The following is a 22552-nucleotide window of genomic DNA, read 5'->3' as shown; positions in this document are numbered from 1 at the left end:
TCAAAAGAGTAATAAAAGCAAACAATTGCCTTTTGCTTTCTACTTTGGATGTAGAAATCTTTAAGAGAATATTATTCCCACTGTAATGATGAGAATGAGCTGAGTAATCTACAGAATCATGGTTAAGTCCATTAGAAGCTCTCAAACAAAAACTAATAAATGAAAATCCATGAAATGGCAAGCCTTCTTAGGAGAAAAGAGTCCATGGATGATTTCATTCATGGTAGTAGAGTAGCAGAAACAGCAGAAGGAAGCATCTGTGGATGCAGGCAAGAGGAACATAGCTGAATTTTAAATAAATTTTAAAGACAGGATGTGTACCATTTGGTCTAAATGGTCTAGAATGACCATTTAGAATTCTCAGAATGTGAAGACACTGGGGAATTTGAACCAAACTGCCAACTCTTTTCCATAGACCTTTTCACTGACTTCTCAGAAGAAAGTTTAAGACAGGCCATTTGAGAGACCTCTCTGAAACACAAATGTGTTAGGCCTGTTGATGTCTGAGTGTGAAATGAGAGAATGGAAAATCACTCTGGGCCTTACACTGAATATGAAGGAGCAGTTTCCCAGTGGGTAGAGACAAGCAATCTCAGAGAGCCCCCATGAAGAAACCCCACAAGCATTCCTGGCCTTACACTGAGTATCAGGCAATATCTGGTGCTCGGAGGAGATAGAAAAACTCAACAGGACCCCCTGAAATACAGTCACACAGGATCTGCTGACATCTGTGGATAGATGAAGAAAAGGAAGATGAATCTTCCAGACACTCAGATTCCAAGTCCTGTTAAATATTCTGATACCAGAAGGTCAGGACTAGAGTGAAACAAATGAGGCAAATGAGGAACTTGCCCTTGGCACAAAAAAGGGGTACCCCCAAAACTCAGCAATTATGATAAATAACATTTTAATGAAATATTTATAAAACAAAGTTATGCAAAAAAATCCATAATAAGCAAAATCTAAAAATTTTATATAATGATAGAGATGGTATTACTGATTTTTCCTTCTCCCTCAGATTCCAGAATAGCTCAGCACAGCATTTATGGATGCTGTCTCTTTGTGTACCTCAGCAAATACCTCACTTATCTTGCCTTAGTCCTGGTCTTGACCTTCTCTCAAATAATTCAGAGACCAATATATTGGCATCTTTAATTTTAAATGAAAAAAATCCTGTCAATCCTGAATTCTATATCTAGCAAAAATAGCCTTCAAAAATGAAAGTGAAATTAAAGAGTTTTTAAACAGACAAAAGCTGAAATAATTGATCTCAGCAGATCTGTACTGTAAGATCTACTAAAAGAAGTTCATCAGTATAAAAGAAGTGCTGGGTTCTATATGAAGGGCTTCAAAAACTAATCATTTGGTTATATTTACAATAAACCAAATTAAACTTATTCTGTGAGAAGAAAAATTAAGATCACTTACTTGAAAACAAAGATGAAAAAAAAAAGAAAACAAAGATGAAGCCTCACCTTCCAACTTTCTTTCTTATTAGTTCCTTCCAAAGAAGGTCTTAAAGCTGTGACTGACATTTTTCTCATAATGAATCCTTACAGAGCATAGTTTAGCTTGTGGTAAGCACAATGGGAGAGGAAGACATATTTAAGAACTTTACTATCAGTATAATCCTTTCTAGTTGAATGTTGGTCTCCTCTTATTCCATTAAGTCAAAACACAAATCAGCACTGCTACTCAGTTTTTAACATTTTTAAATGTAGTTACTTATGGAAAGTATTCTTCATACAATTGTATATGTATTGCTTATATACCTCAAGTTAAATTGATGGCTTTGGTGTGTGTTCTAAAACAAAATGAATAATCTAAAAATTAATATTATTAGTTGTAACTGTGAGATGAGTCCTGACATCAGTGCTGAATACCATTTTGTATCTTTCCCCTTATGTTCTCTATAGTGTAGATACTCCCCAAATCATTGAGCTGCTCTTAAAAACAAAAAAGAAAAACAGCTTGACATTGTGTACATATTTTCTTTTTGTTGATCAAATCACACATATGGAAACCCCAGGTAATGAAACTAAGTGGAGTATATATCAATCTTGGCTTAGTATTATAGGTGGGCAGAATTGCACAGTGCATATTATTACATTATTCCTTTGATTGAACCTTATGCTATCTAAATTGCTGAAAAATCATTAATCCATTATAAAAGTTCTTTAAGCTGAAGAGAAATTATATTGGCCAAAAGTTGACTTTGAAGGAAGGAATAAGGAATAGCAGAGTTAAAATATAGAAAATATAAAGGCAGAACAGATAAGACAAACAAAAATAAAACTTAGTAGACTTAAAGTCAAACAGATTCATAATTATATTACCCATAATAGCCAAGAACTGAAAACTGTTCAGATATCCATCAACAGAGCATGGGTTTAGAAACTAAAGCATATTCAGACAATGGAATACTATCAATGAAAGGGAGTAAACATCTTATAGATGTAATGACATGGATGGATCTTGAAAACATGCTGAGTAAAGGAAGCTAGGCATGAGAGTACATACTGTATTATGTCATTTAAATAAAATTCAAGAACAGGCAAAGCCAATTTATGTGGATATAAATTGGAACAAAGGTTACTCTGGGCAGGAGTATTGACTTGAGAAAAGCACTTAGAAACATTCAAGGATGATGGAATGTTGTCTACCATGGTTTGGCAAACTTTTTCTGTAAGGGGATGGAGAGTAAATATTTTAGGTTTGAGGTTCATGTGATCTCTAGTGTAACTACTTAACTTTACCATTGTAACATGAAATTAGTCATAGATAAAACATGAACAAATGGATTGGCTGTGTCCTAATTTTATTTATAGACACTAAAACTTGAATTTTATATAATTTTATGGTCATAAAATATTATTCTGAATTTTTTCAAACCTTGAAAAAAATGTAAAAACCAATTTTCACAGGCTTTGGAGAAGTAGGTGGTGGGCCAGATTTAGCCTGTGGGTTGCAGTTGGCTGATCCCTATTCCATATCTTTGTAGGGGTGTAGGTTATATGGATGTAGGCCTTTGTAAAACCAATGAAACTGTTCACGTAGTGTCTGTGCATTTCTCTAGATGTGAGTGAACAGGAAAAGTCCTTATAAAAAAGAAGCAAGGAGCTTAGTACTGATGTTCTGTTTGTTTCATTAATTGTCACAGGTGCACTGCATTAACAGAAATAGCATAAGATATTTACATTTTCATATAAACACACCATTCTTGTCCTACTTAAGGAAAGAAGATTTTTTTTAATTTTTAAAAATTTATTTATTTATTTTTAGAGTGTGTGTGTGTGTGTGTGTGTGTGTGTGTTTGTGTGTGTATGCATCCATGAGCAGTAGGGGAGAGGGGCAGAGAAAGAAGGAGAGAAAATCTTACACAAGCTCCACACCAAGGGCAGAGCTGATGCAGGGCTCAATCTCATGACCCTGAGATCATGATCTGAGCTGAAATCAACAATCTGATGCTTGACTAACTGAGCCACCCATGTGCTCAAGGAAAGGAGATTTAGACAGGAAATATTGTATTCTAATTGTTTTGCAGTTGAGGAATCAAGATCCAAATGAATTCTATATTACTAGTTGCTAACTTTCTTAAAGACTTTTAGAAATTTCTGATGTCCTTTGGGGTAAAAGTCAACTCAACTGGTTAGTGACAGGATTTTTTTTTAAATTTATGATTGTCACACAGAGAGAGAGAGTGAGAGAGGCAGAGACACAGGCAGAGGGAGAAGCAGGCCCCATGCACCAGGAGCCTGACGTGGGATTCGATCCCGGGTCTTCAGGATCGCGCCCTGGGCCAAAGGCGGGTGCCCAACCGCTGCGCCACCCAGGGATCCCCTAGTGACAGGATTTTGACTGGAAGGTATATGTATGCTGGAGCTTATTAACCAGTAGAAGGGATTTCTGATAATACCTCCAGGCTAACATATGTGTTGGAAGTGTCAATAACTTGCTGCTCCATTCTTTATCTGCCTTGACCTCAGCATATCTTTTGATTTCTCTGAATAGTTCTCCAAATTGGTATTCCGTCCTGCTTTCTTTCCAGGATGCCCTCTCTCCTGGTTCTCCTCCTGCTTGAAACATCTCTCTTGGTCTTCTCACCATCTTTTGCAGATCCCTGTGTGAATGCTCTCCTCACTTTCCTTAGGCTCTAATACCCTGTGCCAGGCTTCCTCCCAATGTGGGTAGTCTCTTCACCCTGATTGGACTCTAACATATCACCCTAGGTGACTCCCATTCATGAATGCTCTCCTCACCTCACTTGGGCTCTAGATATTCTTTGCTGGGCTCACCTTCTGTGTGTCTACCTTTTTCACCCAACTTGGGCTCTCCCTCTCCATGCCAGGCTACTACTCTTTACTATTTCTAGTTGGATCATTCCATATCAGGCAACCTGTCCTTATGAAGTCATACTTCACTTTGCACTCTTACTGCCTTTAGGACTGAAATGTCCGGGAAGAGGAAGGGAAAGAGAAGGGAGAAGGAAAGGGAAATAAATTTTAATTACTAAATTTTTATTTAGCTCTTTGATCCATATAACTTAAAGCATATATTGACTAGTTTATTTACACTCATTTGTAATGCTGTATTAATCATAAACCAATTTTTTATATATGCATGGATCTGCTTATATATTCCCAACAATTTTATATTTCTATTTTGGTTCTTTCATCATATTGTAGTTTAAGGAGAATCGACATTTTTACCAAGTCATATAAGGAAACAGAACTTTTCAAATCTTCTATTATGTCTGTCAGTAAAGTCTTACAGTTTTCCTCATATACGTTTTATTGATTTCACCTTATTTTTTTCTTAAGTATTTTTAGTTTTCAAGATCATAAATAGTTCCTTTTTTCTCATTGTATGTTCCAGTAGATGCTAAAGAAATAGCAATTCTTTTGATTTTAAAAATTTTTTATATTGCACCAACTTTTTCACTCTTAATATTAGCTTTAACAACTTGGCATAAATGCTTTTGGGTGTTAATGTAGTAGAAACCATTCATAGGACTTGAAAATTAACTTTCAGGGGTGCCTGAGTGGCTCAGTTGATTGGGCGGCTTACTCAGTTTTGGCTCAGGTCATGATCTTAGGGTTCTGGGATCAAGCTTGTGGGTTTTCTCTCTTCCCTTGTCCCTCCTCCTGTTCATGCACTCAATCTCTCTCTCTCAAATAAATAAATAAATCTTTAAAAAATTAACTTTCAAAAGCAACATGAATACATCTGCCTTACAAAAGTGAGAGAATTACAAATAATGCTAAATCACCTTTGACCAATACCCCCAATTCTACTGTGCCCCTCAACTATTATCATGAGGTTAAGTATATGTTTCATAGAACATATATACCATTGGCGCACATTTTCCAATATTATGAAATGCGACTTTCTTTTTCATCCAAAATGTGTTTTGCTAATCTATCCTTATTGGTACATCTAAATATATTTCACTAAAAGAATATAAATATAATTCATTTCCAAATGCTCTACAGCTTTCTATTAGATGTATTACATTCCATGTGTTCATTTTATTTATTCATTCCCCAACTGAAGAACATTTAGATTTTGAAGTTTTTACAACCACAAACAATGCTGAAATGAACACACTTGTTGATGTCTCCTAGTTTAAATCTGTGGGTGTTTTTCTAGGGTAGATATAAGTCTCTGGGAAGTTTAACATTATTTAAAAAAATCATTAGTATAACTATGTGTGTCTCTTAACATTCGTGACATTCTAGGTAGTTCAGTGTACAATAGGAATGTTTAGTCTTTTCAGCCTCTACTAAAATGAACATATGATTTTTCTCTTTTAACCTGATTTGGTGAATTGTAGTAATTTTCTAATCTTGAAATATCTTTGTATTCATATGATAATCCTAATTAATCATGGTGACTTAAAAAATACTGGTTTTAATTTGTTGATAAATTTTATTTTTTTAAGATTTTATTTATTTATTCATGAGACACAGAGAGAGGCAAAGACATAGGCAGAGGGAGAAGCAAGCTCCCTACTGGGAGCCTGATATGGAATTTGATCGCAGGTCCCCAAGATCAGACCTGAGCTAAAAGCAGAATGTCAACCACTGAGCCACCCAGATGTCCCAGTTTGCTGATATTGTATATAAAACTTTTCCATCTATGTTCATGAGCCTCATTGACCTAAACTTTTCCTTTTTTATATTCTCCTGGCCCAGATTTGATACTAGAGTTTTGCAAGTTTTATAAAATGCTTCAGATATTTTTCCATCTTTCCTATGTCCTGGAATCACAAGTATAACATAGGAATTATATGCTCTTTGAACCTTGGTAGAACTCATCCCTAGTGATTGTTTTTCCAATTAATAGTTAATTATGTAATCAAAGTCCTCCATACCCCCACTTATTTTTAAAATCTGAGATACCTATTTCCAGGGTAGTTATATATTTGTATCTTCTGCTTCTATTACAAATTGTCAAAAATTTCCCATAATTCTAATATTTAGTCTTAGCTATGTTCTTAGAGTGACAGGAGTTCGGGTGTATATTTGTAGAATTTATCCTTTATTAATATAAAATCCAGGGATCCCTGGGTGGCTCAGCGGTTTGGCTCCTGTCTTTGGCCCAGGGCACGATCCCAGAGTCCAGGATGAGTCCCGTGTCAGGCTCCCTGCATGGATCCTGATTCTCCCCCCTCCTGTGTCTCTGCCTCTCTCTTTCTCTATGTATATCATGAATAAATAAATAAGTAAATCTTTTATATATATATATATATATATATATAATCCTTTTTTAAATTTTTTTTTAAATTTATGATAGCTACAGAGAGAGAGAGAGAGAGAGAGAGGCAGAGACACAGGCAGAGGGAGAAGCAGGCTCCATGCACCGGGAGCCCGACGTGGGATTCGATCCCGGGTCTCCAGGATCGCGCCCTGGGACAAAGGCAGGCGCCAAACCGCTGCGCCACCCAGGGATCCCTATATAATCCTTTTTTCTTTTGATTTTCTTTTCAATTATATTAACATTGCTATATCCATCCTTTAACCTAGTATTTTCAAGCTTTCTGTGTCATTGTTGGAGCTTGCTTGCAGTCAAGTTATAGCTGGATTTTGTTTTTAATCCAGTGTGTCTTTTTAATTTACGAGTAAAATTAACCCATTTATATTTATTGTAAATACTGATGTTTGGACTTACTTCTCTCGTCTTATTTTTTTCTATTTACTGTACTTCCATCTTGTTTCCTTTTCTCTTCTTGCTCTCATTTCTGGCTTTTTTTTGGACTGGATAGGTTTTCTTTGTTCCATTTCCCCCCTTCCTAATAGTCGGTGAATTATAAACCCAATTTAATTCTACAATTTGTATTTAGACTTAAAAATGTACTGAATGTCATATAGTCAGAACATATATGTTAAAGGTCAATACCTGGAATTAGCCTGTATCTATAACCCCTTGAAAACCTTTCTGAACTTCTTCTGATTCCCAGTTTCACACTTGTAAAGCTGGGACCTTGAGTTATTCACTTAATTTTCATTTATCTTAAGGATTAAATGTGATGTCATGTCAAGCTCTAGCCTTTATTAAACAAGGGGTCTTCAATTCCTTCATTCTCTTTCTTCTTCATTCAGCCAAAAAAAACTTCGGGTCCAATAGACACAATCACCTTTTTTCTCCTTTGTCCTTCAAAGTCACCTCTTCCTATTTCTTGCATCATTATGGCCTTCATCTAGTCTTTCAATTTCTATATAAGACTCATAATATCTTCTCTTCCCTTTACATAAAAAAAAGAAATCCCATTCTGCATTGTACTGAATGGCCTCTCTTGCTCTAGATTCAATGAACGTCATTTCCCAATGACTCCATGCCTTTCTTCATTTTTCCTTCAAAATGGCGGACTTCAGACGTTCCACGAATAACACCACGTGCGCCTGCGCCTCCCGCGGCCATTTCGCCCAGCAGCCCAAACTCCAGCCTCTGCTTCGCGAAGCGCCTGCGCAAGAGCCTCCAGAGCCCGGTGGCTCCGCCCCCTAGCTGAGTACGCTTGAAACCGCACGTTCCCGTCCCTTCCCTCCCCCGCTGACTCTGCACCGCCCTCACCCCTTTCCTGTGAGATTCTTCCGCCAAGTGGAAAGCCCATCTTCCGTCGACAGCCCACGCAACTGAAGAGCAATCCGATAGGCACATACAGCCCTGGGGCTCGTCATTCAGTCTTATCTATGCACCCCTGCAGTTTTCCTCTGGGCCCTAAAGTTGATAAGCGATTTCGCGGGACTCTTTTGCATGCCGTAGGCAACAAATGGAAAGAATGGCTATGGCGGAGGGATCTCTCGCTCACGCTCTGTGTACTTTAACCTAATGGGGGTCGTCCGGGAGTCGCTCGGAAGGGGGAGGGGAGAGGGAGGAGGCAGCCAAGGAATTGTTTTTTTCTCTCGCCCCGCCTGCGCCAGGCCGGCCAATGGCGACGGGCTGTTTACCCAGGAGCCTCGCCCAGCTTCCTGGCCGGGGCCAATGAGCGGCGGAAGCGGCTCCGAGGGGGCGGACCCGAGAGGCTGTGCGTGTCTTGTGAGAGCTCTTGAACCAAGTCAGAGCTAGAGCTGGGCGGCTGGAAACGGCGGCAGCCGCCGGTGACTCAGGGAGGCAGGAGGCGGGGTAAGAGCGCCGCGGCCTCGGCTGAGGGGAGACGAGGAAGAAAGATGAAGGCGCCGATCCCGCGGCCCCGCCGCCCCCGCGCCGCGGCGCAGGCCGGGGCGACGGACGCCCGGGGGTCGGCGGCCGGGAGAGCGCCGTGTCGGGGCGGGGCGGGGCGGCGGGGCAAGTGCGGAACCGCGGGCCGGCCCCTCCCGTGGGGCCGCCCGGGGCGGGGACGCGGCCGCCCCAGACGGGGCCCTCGCTTCGGGCCTTTTCTTTCCCGGAGTGGGGGGGCGGGGGGGCAACACTTTAAAATCCACTTAGGCTGCAGATAATTCTCCCCTCACTCCCTCCTCGTTTAGGTTTAAGGTTTTGGAAAAGCGAAAGTTGGGAGAACGAGGGTCACGCGGCGGTTGGGCCCGTGTTTGCGGTGGGGGAGGGATCCGGGGGGCGGGGGAGGACGCCAGTGTGGAGATCGGGGGTTGAGTCCTCCCTCGCACCGGCCGCCGCCGCCGCCGCCGCCGCCGCCGCCGCCGCCTGGGGTCTCGTCAGCCGAGCGGGATTGGGACCCATCCGTCCGCCCCTCCGCCGCCGCTTCCCCCGCGTCCTCTTTTCCCGACCCCCTCCCACCGGCAGCCCCCACTGCATTTTGTTTTTGTATTTTTGCAGGGAGGAGCCCTTCCTGCAGGCGTGGAAACCATGGTGCTCACGCTCGGAGAAAGTTGGCCAGTATTGGTGGGGAAGCGATTCCTCAGTCTGTCCGCAGCCGACGGCGGCGACGGCGGCCACGACAGCTGGGACGTGGAGCGCGTCGCCGAGTGGCCCTGGGTCTCGGGGACCATTCGAGCCGTCTCCCACACGGACGTTACCAAGAAGGACCTGAAGGTAAAATCAGCTCCCGGGCCTCAGCTGTCGGACGTTTTGTAGTTACCTTGGTAACGAGACAGCCCGCGGGGGGGCCCCCCTCCCCTTTTCTGAAAGGGCGATCAGAAAGTTGGCATCTGATCTGAAGGTGCAGAAAACGAGACCTTGAAAGTCTTTGAAATGGTTGTGTAGAACCGAGGTGTGTTTGGCCTACAGTTGCCTGTGTTTAATGACGGCCTTGGGGTTGCTCAGACACGCTTCGCTGTTGCCCGCTCTGTGCCCTAATAGGACTGTATGATTACTCCTCCGAAGGGGGAGTATCGTGAATATTAAGATTGGTCAGGTAGATAGATGATGTGAGGAATCATTAAGAATTGATGGCTAGCGCTTTCGGGTGGTTGGTTTGTTTGTTTGTTCCTCTTGATTTCTTCCGCCAACTTGTTAAACTTTCAGACTTGTTGGAAATGAAGTGAATGAAGAGGGAGGAGCTTAGTTCTGTTTGGCATATTAGGGTGGGTACTTGTCCGTATATGGTGGGTCACGGTGGAAGTGGGTTCCAGGTCTTTTCTGTGAGGAGTCCGTAGGTAGGTGTGGGCTTTGACCATATATGGAGGGCGGGGGTGGAGCCGACCCTTATATGGTGTGTTAGAGGAATGGCTTTGAAATATATTCCACTTTGGTGTTTGGGTGGAGGGAGAGAAACTAGTACAAGTGTGGACAGTGATTTTTAATCAAAATGACACTCAGAACCGTTTTCAGTTACATCTTTTCAAAAAGAGGTGGAATTCTAATTGTGCTAATAGAAAATTTTTGGTGGCAAAGGATTGTCTGGGAACAACCAGTAAGGAAGCTATTCTACCAACAAAGACTCCTTTGTGCAAAAATAACTGGAGAAAGAAAGGTCCCTAACAAAGACTCCAAAGTGGTGATAACTTGAAGGAAGCCTGCTAGAACAGAAGAGATTTCCACCCTGGGTAGTGGATATGTTTCAGCATCTTCACTTGGTCATTACTGCTTTTTCTTGAAAACTATATTCAGATTGGGAGGAAGTTTTAGCATTGGCAGTTGAATACATGTTGATTTCTGACACATCATTCATTTGAACACTTGAAGGTGACAGTACATGCCAAAACCAGGTTTAGTCTGCAAAGGATTGTTGGAAAAGAATATGTGTTCATACATTTTTAAAGTTTTCAGCTTGTGTTGTCTTCATATTGAAAAGGAGTGACTGTTGACACTTATCCATATGCCAGGCATGATACTGAACACTTCATAGCCATGATCTTATTAATCCTTACAGCAGCTCTTCGGGAGTAGGTACTAATATTGCTGCATTTTACAGACAAAAATATCTGGCTTGGGGAGATTAAGTATCTTACCAAGGTCACATACCTAGAAATTGGCATAGCCTGTGTTCTCACCCAGGAGTTTTGATAACCACCATCTTTACCAGTATGCTCCCTGTGCCACAAAAGAACTGTCATACACTGTGAAGTTTGGTTTTTCTCCTTTTCATTCTTCCCAGCAAATGGAGTTTTGTGGGCGAACCTATTTGCTTTAGGCTAATAATCTTTCTCCATACAGTGGGCTTTGTGTACCAGATTTCAATCATAGTTGTTGTGGTTTATTTCACCTGCCAAGTAAAAATTTTTCTAGTGCATTTGTTTTTATCTGATTTGAATGGAAACAAGATTTGAGTCTTTAGTTCTTTGGCAGATGATGACAGACTAGGTGTTCTCTTCCCCAACAGGACCTAATTATAGACCTGTTGGATTAAGAAGGCAATCTAGGAGGTCCTTTTTGTGTATTCTTTTTAATTTCCACTTTTCTGCCACCCTCAGTCTTTGAGGTGGTGGTAATAACTCCCATTTGCAGAATGAGAAAAATAGATTTGGGAAAAAGAGTCTTGCCCAGATTTGCATAATTAGCTGCCCAGTGATGGAGGGAGAATTTGAATTTAGGTTTGGCTGTGTCTTTTCCATTGCACTAAGGTGCCTCACCTGATGATAAACAGGGATTTTCATTTCAAGAACAATTTTAACTGTAGTTGATTTTTGCTTTACCTGCAGACTTTGAAATTCAGCCTTCATGTAAGGTGGAAATTACTTGATTTCTTTTATGTAGTCATGATTTATCATTACATTCCTTAATTGAGTAGCAGATGGTTTAAGTTTAAGGGCATATTGTGTTAGCAAAAACATAGAATTTCAAAACTCTAGAACTAAATTGTGCTTGGGGAAATGCAGGCAGGAGCTAGTAACTTAAGACCATGCTTGCACTTGAGCTTAAGGTATTGAGTTTTTGAGGTTGGAGTGAGACTGGGGTCTAAGATGAGTATAAATGAATACAATTCCAGTTGTATGCAACTGGTTTGGTGTTAGAAGTACACGTTCGTCTAGTTTGTTTCGCTATTAGTTGAAGATGATGTAATGAGGCCAAGGCTTGTTAACTTTGTTTCACCTTGAGAGAGAGTTTATAACAAAGTCACTCACTGAGATACAATATGTTTAGTTGTTGGTTACAGAGAGTCAAGGTGAAGACATAATGATGGTTAAGTGCTTATTATGTGGCACCTTATTTAATTCTGAAAAATATCCTAGATAATAAACCATATTTTTTAGTGTTAGAAAAAGAGGCTTGAAGAAGTTAAATAACTTGCCTAAGTTTGTCTCTAGATTTTAAACACCAGGCTTTTTAATATTCAGGTAGAGTGAGATTAAAGCACTGTCTTTAGTGGGCCTTTATATTCTTAGCACTTAGAACACTGCTTGGCATGTAGTGTTTGCTGAAGTATTTGGACGAATAAATGGAAGGAATCAAAATTATTCTACATTGAAAATCAGTTTTAGAAAGAATCTACTGATGGAGCAGTGGCATCCTCTTTCCCTGGAATAACAGCAGATCTTTATTAGGTGTGGTTATTAGAACCTCTTTTTATCCTATTCTTTCTTCTTGAGAGTGAGACAAGGGTCTTCATTCAATTTGCATGCTGGAAAGGTCTTTCTTCCCCAGCTTGTCTGTTTAGGTCTCTTCCAATTCCCTTTCCTTTGAACCTAACTTATCATTGAGTCTTCTGCTCCTTCTTAGTCCTTAGGGATATCCCTAACTAGCACACGAGTAGTACTAGCCATTTCTGTGTACCATTTTCTGCTGTTAAAAATTTCCTTTTTGGCAATTGGGTGCCTTGACCAATGCCTAGCCTTTTCATCCCTACATACAATTGGAATATGAATATTGATAGATTCTATTGCCAGTCGAACCATGTAAAATGAGAAATTCCTAGCAGTGTAATAAAGTCTGTTTACCCCTATAATTGAATGCTACCCAGGCACCCCTGTTGTTCTTTTTATAGAAATTTTTGCATAAGAGCCGGGGGGGGGGGTGTCCCTGGGATTTTAGATAAGTATTTTATTTAGGTGTAAGAAGACATAGAAACATAAATAATTTCCTCATTTGTGGAGACTGAAATAAGTGATAATCTACGTTATAGTTCTGGGCACAGAATAGATATGTCATTAAAAGCTTGACTAAAAACTATGCCATTCTGTAAGTGCCTGCTTTTAAACTTGGAAATATTTTACTTGGCATTTCTGATGGTTTTCTTAATCATATACTCAGATGAGATTAATGTATGTTAAGAGTGAGAGGTTTGAGATTAGCTTGATTAGATACAATATTCGTGTATTAAAAAAATTTTCTGTTGGGGAAAATTAACTTGAAATAATTAATTTGAAATATTCAACATTTAGTCCAGATATGTATAGGCTAATAAGTACACATTTACAAAATGTCCTATTAGAAGAAGAATGGCAAGTTTGGAAATTGTAGGTAGCGAATCATAATCAACTGGCCTCTCTTTGGGCTTTGGAATCAGACAATATAAATAACATCTACTTTGTGTACCAAAGGAACATGGGGAGAATAATACAACTTATTTTTAAGATTTTCTTTGAGAGTGAGCAAGAGAGAACATGAACAGAGGGAGAGGTAGAGAGAGAGGGAGCAGCATACTCTCTGCTGAGTGGGGAACCTGATGATGTGGGGCTCAATCCCAGGACTTGGGATCTTGACTCAGGGTCTGTAGAAGGCCAGTGCCTAACCAACTTAGCCACCCAGAGACCCGGGAATAATACAATTTAAATGAGAACTAGTGACATCAATAAGCTTGCAGAAGCTTGGTCAGGTCACTTTAGTTCCCCATAATTTGAATTTTTTTTATTGGTGTGCCTTTTGGAGGGGAATGGATCAGAGGGAGAAGTAGGGACAAAGAGAGAATATTAAGCAGATTCCACACCTAGTGCTTGAGCGCAGCGTGGGGCTCCATCTCAAAACGCTGAGTTCGGGCAGCCCCGGTGGCACAGCGGTTTAGCGCAGCCTACAGCCCAGGGTGTGATCCTGGGAAGCAGGGATCAAGTCCCACGTCGGGCTCCCTGCGTGGAGCCTGCTTCTCCCTCTGCCTGTGTCTCTGCCTGTCCCCCCCCCCTGAATAAATAAATAAAAAATCTTTAAACAAAAAAACAAAAACAAAAACAAAAAAAACCCCTGAGTTCATGACCTGAGTTGAAATCAAGAGTCCAGTGCTTAACCCACTGAGCTACCCAGGCACCCCTGGTGTTCTTTTTATAGAAATTTTTGCTTAAGAGCCTTGGGGGGGGGGGCGCTCCTTATAACCTCAGGCTTCAAGACACAAATGGGAGAGACATTTGTGGTTATGATAGGAAACTTTTGAAAGAATGAAGAAAGTTCACAACTTGTTGGTTTCATTATATTTTTTAAAAGTCATCTTTTTTAAAAGTCAAGTTAAAGTGAGTTTTTGACCAGTGGAATCTAATACTCTGAAGCCATAAACTAAGTTCTTTTTAAGGAGCTAAACTTAATTTTTGAATTATTAAAAATTGGGATATAAAGAAGAAGGGGCTCTAAGTTTTGGTTTAGGGTTGATCATAAGCCTTACAGAGATTTGATAAGAATTGTGATGTTGCTTAAGTTTGGGAAAGCTACTGAAGATCTCTTAATCCTTTACTTCCCCCCCCCCTCAATAGATATTGGATAATTTTATTTAGGATCTTCTCTTCCCTAACTGAACTGATACCCTGATAAATTAAGATTTGAATTACCATTGAAATCTTAAGACTGTCTAATCTCCTTGCCAGATACTTTATGTACCTTCTCTTAAAATTTCACCTAATGATTCAGTGAGAGGTAGGTGTTAGCACTTTCATTTTGTAGCTAGCAAAACCAGTTTCAAAGAACTTAGGTTTAAGCAAGGGTTCTTAACCTGGCATGCAGGCTAATTGGTTTTCTTTGTAATGCTACATATTTTATGTGGTTAAAATCATCCTAAAAAAGCTTCAGCATAGCTGGGATTCAAACCCAGATTTCTCTGGTGCTGTAGTTATATATGCTCATTCCTCTTACACCGCATTGATGGGAAAACTCATCTAAAGCTAGTTTGGGTTTGAGGTTGATGTGATATGGAGCAGAAAGACTATCTAATTTAGGGGAGCTATCATAAGACCTGTATTCTGTGACTGAGGAGGCAGGAAGATGAGCAGTCTCTAAACTCTGTGAAGGACCATTTGATTGGGCGTAGTGATGGATGGAATGCACAGAACCAAGGAGAGCGTACACAGGGCCTTGTCACATAATAGGTACTTACACATTTATATGGGTTCTGTGATAACTGCAAGATTAAAAAGCCTGCAGTACCAAGAAGATATGCATATTCTGAAAGAAAGTTACCTGAAAGTTAGGGACACAGATTTTAGTGTTGGAGGAGAAGGATGGGTTTTAAATTTCATTGATTTTTTTAAAGATTGGTATTTATAAAGCCATAAAATTAGAGAAGATTTGGGATTAGGGCTAGTGGTATACCAGTTGGGAATGTCCTGCCTTCTAAATGTCTGAGAGTAACTGAAGGTAAGAGGCCAATTCAGAGAGAAATTTATTCATTCAACAAGTATTTCAGTACTGACTGGGGACTGGATACTAGTGAAATACAAAGGTAAATAAAAACATATAGTTTGACCTATTAGAACTTATGTCAATCAGTTAGCCACAAATAAATAATACAAAATGTGGGTACATGGTGAAGGAAAAGTATGGGGCTTTGAGTACATTTAACAAGGAGGAATTCTCTTTGGTGGGGAATGGAGGCTCTTTGGTTAGGGAAGGCTTCTTTGAGGAAAATATTTTTTGAGTTCTGCAGATGAATGGAAGTTAACTTATTTAAAGTTAAAGCTTGGAAAGGAAGTGTGATTGTCTATGAAATTATGAGAGGCTAACCCTAACCCTAACCCTCTTTAGTAAGAAAGGGGTTTTAAATAAAAATAATGATTTTACACCAAATATTGAGGGCGTTTAGCTCAGGTGTCAGTTTATCAACTATTTGTTTCTATATTTAGCAAAGTAGACTTTGACTCCAAACTCCCAGTTTATTCAACTCAAAAGGATGTTGAGGATGTGCTGTCTTCTAGGCCTTTAAGTCTGAATCCTATGCATACCAAAGGGATTCAAAACAAGGGATTATGGTGATGGGATGGTCTTCTTAAGCCCACAGTGTCATTTAGAATTACAATGACATGCAATAAGTAATTCTTTTAGGTTTCAAATTTCTTTCTTTTGATTCTCAAAGCTCTGATGTCTAACATATGTAAAAACTTTCTACATGGGGGTTCTTTGGCTTTCTACAAGTTACTTTTGAGGCAGAGACTGGCTTCCAAAAGCCTTGACTGCCGCTTCTCAAAGTGATTTGGGAGCCAAAGCTTGATGGTTAGATTAACATGTCTGATTGGTTTATTGTGGACTGGGAAGGGAAGTAAGAGTGGGAAAGAGGGACAAAATATTCAGATAAAAGATTGAAGTAGAGGAGCGCCTAGGTGGCTCAGTAGGTTGAGTCTGCCTTCTGCTAGGGTCATGATTTCTGTGATCTCGGGGTCCTGGGATCGAGCCTCGCATAGGGCTCCCTGCTCAGTGGGGAGTCTGCTTCTCTCCCTGGCCTCCCCGCCACCTTATAGTGTCTCTCTCTCAAATAAATAAAATCTTTAAAAAAAGATTCAAGTAGAATAAAGGTATAATTCAACTTTGGTATTTTTCATGTTTATTTTTGTTAATTGAATCTGCTTTTTTTTCACTTCTGTTTAGGTGTGTGTGGAGTTTGATGGGGAATCTTGGAGAAAGAGAAGATGGATAGAAGTCTATAGCGTTCTAAGGAGAGCATTTTTAGTAGAGCATAACTTGGTTTTGGCTGAACGAAAGTCTCCTGAAATTTCTGAACGAGTTGTTCAGTGGCCTGCAATAGTGAGTACAACTTGAGGTTATGAGACCAGGGGATTTAATCCATTATGAGTGAAACAAGGGAAATGTATATGGAATGCCTGTATTTGGCCTCTGGAGAATAGTACAGATAAGGAATCTCCTGTTAGCCCTGCTAGGAACCCTGTAACTCTGTGCCTTTGACTTTTCAGCCCTCAGTTTCTTCACTTGAAAAATGGGGTTGGAGGTAATGTGGGGGAAAGTCTAGGTCAGAGGTGAGAAACAATATATATGTATATGTATATTTGGATTGATTTTCTTTTTTTTTTTGGATTGATTTTCATAACATTTTAAGAAAGTTTTGTGTTAGTCATCTACTTTTAAAATATGGAAAGTATACCTTAAAATCTGGCTGTTGCCTAGCTCCTGTAGGGGTTGCCAGTCTTGGCCTCATGATCTCTAAGGTTCTCTCTGACTCATGATATTCTTTGGCTCTGAAAGTACTGGCAGTCAGTACATGATTATGCCATTTCCACATCATAAATCTGATGTAGTAGATAAGAGTGATCATAGTGTCTGGAGAGGACAATTCAGGTTTTGTGAGACATAGGGCTTAACAGTAGAAGGGCAAGATTTAGACAGAAAGGCTAGGAAGGTGGCTGAAAGGCTGACCAGATTGTGTAGGGCCTAGCATACCATGCTAGCAAAGTTAAGATTTTGCCTGTGGGTGAGAAGAGCTGCTGGAGGTTTTTGAGTGGTATAGATTTTGGTTAAAGTTATATTTTTCTCTTTGTATCCCTCTCTCCCCCAGCTATTAAGAATTTGCCAAAAACATGGCCCTATCTCCCCCAGAAAAAATGTATACACACAGTTTTTTGCATAAATTTTGGAGAAGTCATGTATCTCTGGACCCAGACCTATGTGTTAATGACTCCCAAATGTGTATCTGGTTTAAATGATTTTGGATAAAAATTGTGTGATCGCGTTGTGGTTGCATAAGTAGTTGTTGTTGAGATGCCAGCAGTAAATAAAATTAGTGGTTTTATCTTTTTCTGCATATGTGGAAAATTGCTAGTCACCATTTTCAGAATTATTCTGACAGCAGTTGTGATGTCAGAACCCTTTTGTTTTATTTTAGGTGTATAAGTCTCTGTTGGACAAAGCTGGTTTGGGATCCATAACCTCTATTCGCTTTCTGGGAGATCAACAAAGAATATTTCTTTCTAAAGACCTTCTGAAGCCTATACAGGTAAAGCATAAAGAAATATTAAGCTCTAAAGATAGAAATATAAATTTTTTAATATGAGAACTATAAGTATTGACGTTGATGGCTCTAATTCTAATAAATACCTAACACAGAAATAGACCCATCTCATTAGCAGTTAGTTGTTAGACATTACCCTTCGGTGTTAGCCATTGGGGTTGGTATTGTCTATTTGGGATTGGAAGTTCAGAAGTAGTACAGTTGATGATCTGTATTTATATATGGAAACACCTAGATGATATGAAAATAATTTTTGAAAGATTGACTATCATTCACATGTATGGCGGTCATTATTTATGTATTATATAATGTGGGAAGTTGCCTACTTGTTAGAATATATTTTTAACCCCCAAATCAGTTCTTAGGCACTTTCATGGTCATTCATAGACATGGCAGAGTGGTAAAAAATTTGAGTTACCTGACATATGTTCCCAGCTGAAGTCAAATAAGGTGACATTCTGCTGGCTTGTTTCCTCTCTCATTCTGTAAACAAGTGTGGTTTATGAGGTCTATTTAGTGTTGAATTTTTGTGCTTTTTTTTTTTTTTTTTTTTTTTTTTTTTGTGGTGGTGGTGGTGGTTTCACTGTACCAAGTATGAAGTGCTCTCTAGTGTTCCTAAGTGTAAGGTCAGGATGTGTCTTAGGGAGGAAATATATATGGTAAATAAGTTTCATTCAGCCATGAGTTACAATGCTATTGGTTGTGATTTCCAGGTTAATAATGCAGCAGTATATATTAAATAATGTGTCTTCCACAGAAACACACTTAACACATGGTTGTGTATAGGTTGGTTAATGAAACTGTGACCAAGAAATAGGAACCTAACCCTATTTTTCCACTAGGGGCAGTGGTTCACTATTCACTAATTCATTGTTTGTGGTGACTTAATGAAACATAACTATCATAAATGTTGAGAATTGAGATCACGTGCATGTTTTTTCCAGTTGGCTTGCAAAACTCCCACCCTTTTCTGCATAACATTTAGGTTCTTGGGTCTTGCTTACATACGGTTATTTTCTTGGAAAATGTTTGAAGACCGGGAAGGAACACACAGATTATCTCTAGATTATTCCCTTGGGAATAATGTTGGTCATATAATAACATTTATCTTTTAGATGTCATTTATGAAACTTCATCCTTTTACTCACTTCCATTTGGTGACCTGTCTTGTTTCTGTGGACTGTACAAAACTTAAAGTCACTTATTTGTCATAAGGCAGTTCAGGGCCCATGGTCATTGCCATTGGTATGCCTGTATGGGAAAACCCAAAGCACTGGATTTTCCTCTACTTAAGTCTAATTTCTGTATCATGAAAGTTCTGAACCTTATTTTAATGTTTAAATAGAACAAAGAAAGTGCTTTTGCTTCAGTTAATTTCAGGTGCAAGTTACCTTTGTGATGTTAGGTAGGAATATTGATATTTTTCCTAGCTTAAAAGAATGGCTTGCTCTTAAGGACCAAAGAACATAGTGGAGGGGCTTTTGGATAACTTACTTTGCTTCATGAGAGTAGTTTTTACTTCTCACCATTGTTTTCTGGACAGTTCTGTTTCATATCTTTTGTGTGTCTAATCCTTTCAGTCAAAATTTCCTGAGGTTGAAAAGGCAAAATCTAGATGAGTTTTTATTTATTCTCAGGGAGATGCACTGTGGCTATCCATGTGAATATACTATTAATTGAGGAAGGTTATGTGTGCTCTTGACTTTTACTGATGATGATAGTGCCAAAATTTAGTGCTTCAGGGCATTCTTCTATATATATGGATGATTATATCAGGGTTCTGCTGTATGAAACTATGTTTAGGGATATGATTATTATAGTAAAATGCTTGCCCTAAAAAATGCACAGAGAACCTGAAAATCATTTAGCATATATAGAAGTTGGAATTGAAACTTAAGGTCTGTTCTTTGGATTGAATTTGAGTTATTTATCTGTGGTTAAAAAAAAATAAAGTACTCAAATCAGCTATCTGACATTCAGACTCTCCAAGGTAGAGTAGAATTATTCTACCTTGTTTAAGAGCCATTTGTGGCTCTCCCCATTAATATGCTATTTCTTAGTAGGAATTAGAGCACACATTTACATTTTTTTAAATTACAGCAGCATGAGGGAAAAAAACCCCACACACGGACCATTCTGATAATTAATGTTGAGCTCTTCTGAAGACCCTAGGTTAAGTCTAATGTTATTTGGCATAAGAAATGCATTTTTCCAGTATAGCATCTTTTTTTTTAAATTTTATTTATTCATGAGAGAGAGAGAGAGAGAGAGAGAGGGAGACCGAGACACAGGCAGAGGGAAAAGCAGGCTCCATCAGGGAACCCAATGTGGGACTCAATCCTGGGTCTCCAGGATCAGGCCCTGGACTGAAGGCGGCCCTAAACCGCTGAGCCACCAGGTCTTCCCCCAGCTAGCATCTCTAAAGCACTATTCTTCCAAGTGGGAAAAATAGATGAACCATTTTTGAGCACTATGTATCCATTTCACAGTAGCACAAGAGCCATAAAGGCCTGGTATTAGAAGGGCTTCTGTGCTATATAGCTTGTATTTGGCAGGCTATTCGTATTGACAGTCTCTGTATACATTTATCATAAGTTAGTGTGTGCACAAGGCCAAAAGACTATGGGACTGTGCCCAAAATGGAGCTCTTGCCAAGAACTGAGTGTTTCAAAACTGGGTTGCTGAAAACTTAGGCTGTTCATTCAGGTTTTGTCCCTTCCCATCCCCCCTTTACCATTTGTAAATAAGAATGCATTTGGAATGCATTTCTAGTCAGGTTAAATCAATCTGTGTCAAGTGATTCATTAAAAACAATTTCAGTGAATTTACACTACATAATTGTGTGTTTTTATGTATGTGTTTTCTGTCCCTGGGAATTCTAATGAGTTGACCAGCTAGTTTGTTTTCTTATATTTCCATAGTCAAAGTTGTATTGTATTTAAAATTGTGCTTTGAGCCACTCTTAGGATTTGTCATCCTCTTAGCTTAGGGTGACTTCACTTTAGTCTCCCTTACACCTACTGTTTGACCTATTAATAAGTTCATTGGAGTTGCAGTGGTTTGGTGCCATCAAATGGCTAATGACAGTATTTAACATTAAGCTGATTGAAGCATCCACTAGAATTTAAACGACTCTGTTACCTTAAAATATAATGATCTTCCATTTTTCAGGATGTAAACAATCTTCGACTTTCCCTTATGGATAATCAGAATGTCAGTAAAGAATTTCAAGCTTTGATTGTGAAACATTTGGATGAAAGCCATCTTTTACAAGGTATGAAGTTTATTTTTTGGTGATAGTTTATGAGTTGACCAATGGTTAGCTTTGTAAGAAGCTGCATTTGAGTCCTCATTCTCCTATTGAGATTTCTAATTTTTTGGAGATTCCTTTTACTTTCTGCATGCAACTAGATGATTGATGAACTTTATTTTAAAGCATCTGAAATTTGGAAAGCTCAGGACTCATGTGTAAACTAGTAAGGTAGATATTTAAAAAGCTCGGCTGTATTTTGACATGGAATTTGATGTGTTTGAAATTTCAGTCTTATAAAACTGGTAAAACACGAATTTGGTACTGCTGATCTCCCATATACTGTTACTGAATTTCCTGGTCAATTTCACAGTCACATAAGTATTTTATAAGACTTAGCAGTTCTGTTGGGGTTCCTGAATTTGGATCCCCTAAAACTCTGCACAGGACAGTGAGGGCTCAGTGAGTTATCTGGTACTACTTGGTCTTATACAAATGCTGGAATAAATATATTGCTACTTTTTACTCCATTTTTCTATTAATTTACCTAAAAGTTTAAAATTAAAAGTTTCTCCTAGCTTTTTGCTGAAAATGTTGTCTTCTCATGTTTATAGCGATATCTTTTAATGTTTATTTTTGTCTACTTTTTTTTTAGGTGACAAAAACTTAGTTGGTTCAGAAGTAAAAATATATAGCTTGGACCCATCTACTCAGTGGTTTTCTGCAACCATTGTAAATGGAAACCCAGCGTCGAAAACTCTGCAAGTCAACTGTGAGGAGGTAAAAGATGATGCTAATTGCATGTAAGATAACTTGACAGAAAGAGAATTATAAAAAAGAATTAGATCTTATAGGATCTAAAGCAGTTTTATTATCTTGATATTAAAATATTAGAGTAGAAAAAAGAAATGCAGTGATTGTTTTTAAAAGAAATTATTTTTAAGAAGCTTCCTTGTATGTTAACAGAGCTAATTTCTGGTATGTTTCTGAGCATTTTTAAGTTTTCTAGTATCTTTGTTTTATTTATTTTTAAGATTCCAGCACTGAAAATTGTCGATCCATCACTGATTCATGTTGAAGTTGTACATGATAACTTTGTGACATGTGGTAAGATATATTATTTGATTAAAGCCTTTGTTCTCCTTCCTGTCTTTCATCTTTCTCCTTTTCATGTTAAGAAAACTAGGGAAGCCAACCTACCTATTTTTTAAATATTCTAGGTAATTCTACAAGAATCGGAACTGTAAAACGCAAGTCTTCTGAAAATAATGGAAGCCTAGTTTCCAAACAAGCAAAATCTTGCTCTGAGGTAACCTGAT

The 22552-nt window shown here is 39.0% G+C and overlaps 1 protein-coding gene and 1 pseudogene across 2 annotated transcripts in view; both read left to right on the top strand.

The window, feature by feature from the left end:
* The window catches only part of LOC129510835 (transcription elongation factor A protein-like 4), a 242900-nt pseudogene that overhangs the window by 111810 nt on the left and 108538 nt on the right, over positions 1-22552 (top strand).
* KDM3A (lysine demethylase 3A) overlaps positions 8545-22552 on the top strand; it is a 53819-nt gene continuing 39811 nt past the window's right edge. The window contains exons 1-8 of one of the 2 annotated variants that reach the window (XM_055327118.1): positions 8545-8622; positions 9271-9486; positions 16609-16764; positions 17858-17968; positions 21155-21257; positions 21889-22013; positions 22268-22340; positions 22454-22542. In XM_055327118.1, coding sequence (XP_055183093.1) covers positions 9301-9486; positions 16609-16764; positions 17858-17968; positions 21155-21257; positions 21889-22013; positions 22268-22340; positions 22454-22542 — 843 coding nt within the window. In that variant the 5' untranslated portion in view covers positions 8545-8622; positions 9271-9300. Of the gene's footprint in view, positions 8623-9067; positions 9487-16608; positions 16765-17857; positions 17969-21154; positions 21258-21888; positions 22014-22267; positions 22341-22453; positions 22543-22552 lie in introns of those variants that run through there. The other variant, XM_055327117.1, reaches the window with a different exon arrangement.

This window comes from Nyctereutes procyonoides, unplaced genomic scaffold (assembly GCF_905146905.1).
Source record: "Nyctereutes procyonoides isolate TBG_1078 unplaced genomic scaffold, NYPRO_anot_genome, whole genome shotgun sequence".
In the NCBI taxonomy this organism is placed as follows: Eukaryota; Metazoa; Chordata; class Mammalia; order Carnivora; family Canidae; genus Nyctereutes; species Nyctereutes procyonoides.
Note: the sequence above shows the minus strand (reverse complement) of the source record. Positions and strands in the feature narration are given on the sequence as shown.